General features: G+C 41.2%; 1 protein-coding gene across 1 annotated transcript; it reads left to right on the plus strand.

Moving 5' to 3' along the window:
• The first annotated feature begins 3,408 nt into the window (after nt 1-3,408).
• pnp5a (purine nucleoside phosphorylase 5a) lies at nt 3,409-6,731 on the plus strand. Its single transcript, XM_069722270.1, has 6 exons — nt 3,409-3,582; nt 4,308-4,477; nt 4,563-4,666; nt 4,892-5,067; nt 5,196-5,386; nt 6,083-6,731. Exons 1-6 carry the CDS (start codon nt 3,560-3,562, stop codon nt 6,298-6,300), a joined length of 882 nt encoding a protein of 293 aa, XP_069578371.1. The 5' UTR covers nt 3,409-3,559; the 3' UTR covers nt 6,301-6,731.
• Nucleotides 6,732-6,840: the final 109 nt, after the last annotated feature.

Here is a 6,840-nt window from a genome sequence, read left to right on the forward strand (position 1 = left end):
AGACGCTGTGTCCCTGGAGGATCTGCTGACATCCCGAATACCCGAATAATGTCTGTTCAGCAAATAAAAAAATTAAAAAGACTTTTAAAAATTGCATGTTCTATTAAGAACGTCATTATTAGCATCACAGTGAGAAATCATCATTTATGCCAGATAATTAGTGCAAAACACTGTAGTTACTTTTTACATCAGAATAAAAGTCGTCTGTCATCATGACTTGCAATATTTATCCTCACAAATTCTAGCGATAATATCTTTTGTATCTCAAATTAATCACAAATCAATCTATTGTAATTCGAGAAACATTTTTATTTTGGTCCAGGAAAGTGAGAAATTGCTTTAAAACCTTCACTGTGTAATATAACAGCAGTTATAGTCGGCCTTTGCGTGACGTTAAGTCGGGATCAATGAGTTTTCTGTAGAAACTGAAAACTGAAACAGTAAATTTAAAAACTCCTTCAAAGGACACGTTATGTTCTTCGCCAGACATCCGACGGCCAAATAACTGCAGCCATGTGAGAGCTCCACTCACGCTGCCATCAGGGTCTCTACCAGAAGAATCCTCGGGAACATTTCTATTGACATTTCCCATGAACAGGTTATTGTGGGCCCTTCGGCTGTGGTCAGACGGCCCCCAGTCATTGGCTGAGCCAAAGGCATGTCAGCTCGGACTGAGGGGAAGGACAAAAACAGGTCGAAGGCACAAAGACTTCCATGTGTTGTGGGACAAAGTTAACAACGGTCCCTTTAAAAGAACAAGAGATATGAAGTAGCCAGAACCCAAACAGAGTTGCAGGAAGTCATGACACACGCCGAGGCTGACATGTCCGACAACAATTCAAGGTCCAACAGCTTCAGGGTTTATGTTGTGTTATGCTGCCGATGTTTTGACCGGTGTAGACTTTGACAGGCCCGCCGTGGTCCAACGCTAGTTTGATGCAGCAAAGTCAATGTTGGCTTGTGTTAACGTGCACAACGACTACAGGTTGACTGTCACTGGATGTGTTTTACTGGTGGTTCACGGCCCGTACTAATAAATCCCAGTAAAGAAGGTCGGGGGGTATTACATCATCTTTAACAGTGTATAACTTGCAGCAACATCACCTCAGGTTTTCTACTCTTACATAAGTCTGTGGTACTTGGTTTCCCCGTGAGTTTTTTTTTTTTCTTCTTTCATGTGGATGTTTGATTTTGTTACTCAGGCGTAAGTTCAGGCTGTCGGTCATGGTTGGGCGTCTACTCGTGATTTTGTATTGACACAGAAGTAAATCCAGACAAATCTGGCCTGGATAATATAAACAGTAGAAACAAAGACTGTCACAAGAGAAGGTTTAAAATCCTAGAAGAAGCACAAGAAAATTAAATTGAATGCGTTGTTGACTGTCTCCTTAAACCACCTTAAAAAACATTGTCAGGGCGTCTGTTTGATGTCTTAAATTCCTCACAGATACACATCATTCTTACACACACTTCTTTCCCCTTATTTCCACTAAGTATTTCCAGTTCCTCAGAGACAGATTGCGGTCTGCGATTGAAATACTCTTCTTGCTACTGAATCTCCTCCACAACCACTTTATTCTTGCTACCTGCTGTCGTCTACAAATGTTGTTTTCTCGCGGGATGTGAACATTTTCCTTCTGGCTGAAAGTCCTTTGTTTGAACTATCAACTTTCTCACTCTTACGACACTTGACTTCCTCTATTTCTATCGCCACGGATACGACAACTTCCTCTTCAAACACTCTGTCCTTTCTGACCCCTTAAATGTGAAGAATAATCTATGAATCACTTGTCAGTTACTGGCAATGAATGTAAAACTATCCGTAATGTCGCTATCTGTTTTGAAACAAAGGACATTGGACAACATTGTATGACGAACACTTTGAACAGGGCTTTATCGCAATCACCAATAAAAATGTTGCTTCACTGGATGCGTTTATGAGTGCCGGTAGCTGTGTTTGTGGTTCACACGCCCTTTGGTGTGTTTTAAATTATGGTCTGTGCTCATTGTCACTGCAGTTTGTCTTTTTGACAAATGCCATGTTTTTTTCCACCCTTTTCTCTTAAAATATAACTTAATTTGTCAACTTCAATTTTTTATTTTTTTTATTTTATTACACATCTGCAGGTGATTTGGCTCCAGAGTTTCCCAGAGGCCTGCTCAAGGAAACTGTTTCATGTGTGTTATACTTATGTCTCTGTAATAAAGACAAATTATAACAGAAGCAGGTGGCAATTTATTTAAGAATACACAATTGAAATCAGAAATTAGTTTCCACCAAATATGAATATTCGCCTTCAAATTGATTTGATTATTTCTTATTATTTGACATCTACAACAGGCTCGTGGGATCTCTGTTTTCTGCATTATTTATGTTTTTGCATCACGACAAACGCATTTTAAAAAAAACAACACATTTTTGTTGCTTTAGTTCTTTCTAATGTTGTTATTGAAAATAATTTAATCACAACAGAGTCCCTGGACTGCTCTATGAATTTTGTATTAAGCAGAAGTGCAGGACCACAATAATAATATTATATCTTTTAGATGTTAAAACTGTGAAATTTTACTTTAGTCAAGCCACATTTGTATTATGAGTAAAATACATTTACTGCATCAGAAATACGCAGAATCCTTCCCTAAAATATATATATGTATATATATATTATTATAAATATTAAATGATGATCAGATTAGCATCTTGGCAGCAATTTACTGCTGGAAAAAACACTTAGAAAAACACTTTTACTCAGAAAGGTAACCAAAGCAGAAAGTGTTATAAAAGCAGAATCTTTACGTCTGAAATGTAGAGGAAACATTTGATTGCATAAAACAGTAAATGCTATATAGTTCCACAACTGGCAATGTGTGTAAAGCTGAGCATGTGGAACAACGTGAGTCAGAAACACGGGATGTTCCCCAGCTAACCCCATCGTGTCAAAAACTGTGTCTTGTTTTTGGCTTGTGTCTTGTTTTGGGCACCAAAGGAAATCAATGAAAGTAAACCAGCCAAGAGGGAGATTGATTATTTACTAAACAATAAATACACGAATGAAGGGATGTTGCTGTCATTTCCTGCTGCTGGCAAGACGGAGAAAAAGAAGAAGAAGAAGAAGAAGAAGAAGAAGAAGAAGAAGAAGAAGAAGGGGGGGACTGTACAATCTGAAAACACGTCCAGTATGACCAGTCCTCTTCTTCATACTGTAATGAAGGTGTGTCCGGAGAGCCAATGATGCTGCCGCCTTTACATGCGTCATTAGGGGCGTAGGAGGCGCGGCGGCTTGGGGGCTATATAAGACCCGGAGACTGCGCATCAGACACGGACACAAGTGAGAAGACTTTACGCGGAACTCCAATAGCAGAAAGAAAAAAAAATACACTAAAGAAGAAAACTGTCTTACCTTTTTTTTTTTTTTTTTTTCCTCCTCCCGGCTTGTCTTTAATATTTTATACTGCTGGGTTTTCATTCAACTTTTTTTAAAATTTTATTTTGTATTTGGAGCTCGCCCCCGAAGTCTTAACTTTTCTCCAAACCTCATCACACACTTGACCTTCCGCGATGTTTCCCGAGGCAAACAAAGGGTGAGTACACTTTTTGAAACACTTCGTACCGACTGCCGGACTTTCTCCTCCCCACGCCGTCGCAGCTGAACACACGTGGCTCCTTCACGGGAAGATGGCACCGTGGGCAAAAAAAATATAACGGAATGTTTGGCGGGGGGCCAGGAAGGAGTTCGCGCATGCGCTGTGGGCAGCCCAGATTAAATGGAAAAATACATGAATTGGTTCCCCGGGGGGCTCTTGCGTGTAATTTCAGTGGGTCTTACGGAATGAGTCTTAATGGTCCATTTTTGCTGCTTTAAAATCAATATTGACTTTCTAACTTTATTGTTTTTGAGCTGTTATTATTTTTAAATGTATTACAGGACTTTTGTAGCAACTCTTAAATTAGGCTTGCTACCCACAAAAAAAAAAAAGGTCCCCTCCTCTCCTGTGATATGATAGTAATGATCACATCGTGTGCCACTTCATGAGTCAGGTGAGAGATGAATAAGGACTTTGAGGGGAAAAAAAAACTGCAGTTTGCTTGCAAAATAAGGTCCTTTCGCCAGATAATTCACAAAAGATTTAAAAAAAAAAACAGAAATGTAAAAGGTCACTGTTGGATATATTTTTGCATCATCATGTTGATAAAACTAAAGTTTACCAAGACATTGCCCTAACCCGTGTGTTTCATTCGTGCCAGATTGTCACAGATCATTCTGACCTCTGCCTTTTCTCATTTTCGTTCCGTTAATGTCATCCAGCTACAGCTACGAGGACTGCAAGGCCACCGCTGACTGGCTGCTGGCCCAGACGGACATCCGACCCACCGTGGGCATCGTGTGCGGCTCGGGGCTCGGAGGGCTGGCCGACATGTTAAAGGACCAGGTGGCCTTCAACTACAAGGACATTCCCAACTTTCCACAGAGCACCGGTGAGTCACGACAAAATCTCCCGTGTCGCTGTCTGTCCAACCTGTACCGTGCATATTTACCGACTGGTCGCAATGTGTACCGCAGTGCACGGACATGCAGGACGGCTGGTGTTCGGCACCTTGAAGGGGAGGCCGTGTGTTTGCATGCAGGGGCGCTTCCACCTGTACGAAGGCTATCCAATCCAGAAGGTGTGTGTCTGTTTGTGTGTCTGTCTGTGTCTCTTTGTGAACTCGCTGTGGTTTGATATCATTAAGAAGCAATTTTACGGGAAATTTGTGGCCTTTAAAAAAAAAAAGAAGAAAAAAAAAGCTCCACATCCCGTCATGCTACTGAAAGATCCTTTTAAACCACAGAGCCGCAGGAATGATTATGTAACGTTTGTACTTATGTACCTTGTCTGTGTGTGTCTCCAGATTACGTTGCCCATACGCATCTTCAAGCTGCTCGGTGTCGAGACGGTGATGCTGACCAACGCAGCCGGCGGCCTCAACCAGGACTTCAAAGTCGGGGACGTCATGATCATCAAAGACCACCTCAACATGCCCGGCTTCGCTGGCAACAATCCGCTGTCCGGCCCCAACGATGAGCGGTACGTCTCGTCCCTTTTTGAGGGACATAGAAACGGTGCCGGCGTTAGTTGGTTGTCTTGCAACACCAAACCCACGAAACCCTTTCGCCTCCACTCAGCCTTCAACGTGTCCTTCTTCCCTCTCCCAGGTTTGGTGTGCGTTTCCCCTGCATGTCCGACGCCTACGACCGAGAGCTGCAGCAGCTGGCCATGGACGTGGGACAGGAGCTCGGCTACACGGACTTCCTGAAGGAGGGCGTCTACTGCGTGCTGGGCGGACCGTCATTCGAGACGATTGCAGAGAGCCGTATGCTGCACAAACTGGGCGCCGACGCTGTTGGTGAGCGATTTCTCTTCATGGACATAATGATGGCTTTCAGCCAGACTTTTTTTTTTTTCATACAGTTGCATGCAAAACAATTTGGAGGGGAATACAAACGGTTACAAATACCCTGTGACTTGTCGTTTCATGAACTTAAAAAAACAAAACAAAGATGAGTAAAGAATTTAACTGTAATTGTGGCATATGCAAAAGTTAGGAGCACGCCTCTGCTTATAAACAATCAAAGTTGTAAAGTCTCCGAAATTCATTAAGTCATTAGGCCTTAAGTGACGCATTAGTGACTTGTAAGACGTGTAAAGAACTGTCGTTAGGAGTTATCAGCTGATGCCAATTTCTGAGCTTGTGGTAACACTTAGCCATCACTGCCCGACTGTCTGAAATTAATCTAATTAACAAACCGATGTCTAAAAAGCTGGAAATGGCTTAAAAAAAAAACAGTTTTGAAATGGCAGTTTAGAAGAGTATGTTATTACTTATTTTTAATTAAAAATGTGCAATTTGTAGTTCAAACCTTATCTGGGCAGCAATAATATATGAAAAATATACCTTTAAAGTTGAATCAGGTAATGTTCACTTTAGCTGTGGGGACCTTTAAAGAGACTTAAAAAAAAAAAAAAAAAGTAATGTGCAGCTTCTTGTATCCATGTCGGTATCTCTTATATTTATCCCAATGTTTCGGTTTCCCCTCTCCAGGCATGAGCACAGTGCACGAGGTGATCATCGCACGTCACTGCGGCATGCGCGTCTTCGCCCTCTCGTTGATCACCAACCAGGCGGTGATGGACTACGACAGCGAAGAGAAGGCCAACCACGAGGAGGTCCTCCAGACGGGCAAGCAGCGAGCGGCGCAGCTGGAGCGGCTGGTTTCCACCATGGTGACCAAGATCGAGCACAACAACAACTACGCCTAAAGACGCTATATTTTAGTCTCGCAGTACGACTCGAGAACACTTAACGTTTAATGTACAAGAAAAAAAATCCCACTTTTGAGTCTTGGGTTAAAAGAAGTGACTGTAGTCACTTGAAAAATCTCACTCAGAATTACAAAAAAAAATGCGCACAAAATTTCATTTGTTTTGCCCTGTATGACGTACATTCCTCTACTGAAAAAGAAAAAGACGCCTCGGTATTTTGTATCATTTTAAACCAGGTGTATTTGCGCTAACTTAAAATATGATTGACTTGTATAAACGTCTGCAACTTAACTTAACAATGAGCATAAATCTGCTATAAAGATTTTAATATTGTATTGTTGAAATGTGTACAATAGTGGACTTGAAGTATTTTACGGTGCTTGTTTTTTTAATATGACTTATTACTAAATATACTATTTATTACTATATTTTGTTTGTGTGTTTTTTTTGGGGGGGGTGGGAAGGCAGGAGATTTAATCATTCTAGTTTTACACACACAAAAAAAAAATACAACTTTTCAAATCATAAAATTTCAAG

Source organism: Brachyistius frenatus, unplaced genomic scaffold, assembly GCF_029030835.1.
Source record: "Brachyistius frenatus isolate BFR_SWC_R1_liver_20210118 unplaced genomic scaffold, ASM2903083v1 Contig_284, whole genome shotgun sequence".
Lineage (NCBI taxonomy): Eukaryota > Metazoa > Chordata > Actinopteri > Embiotocidae > Brachyistius > Brachyistius frenatus.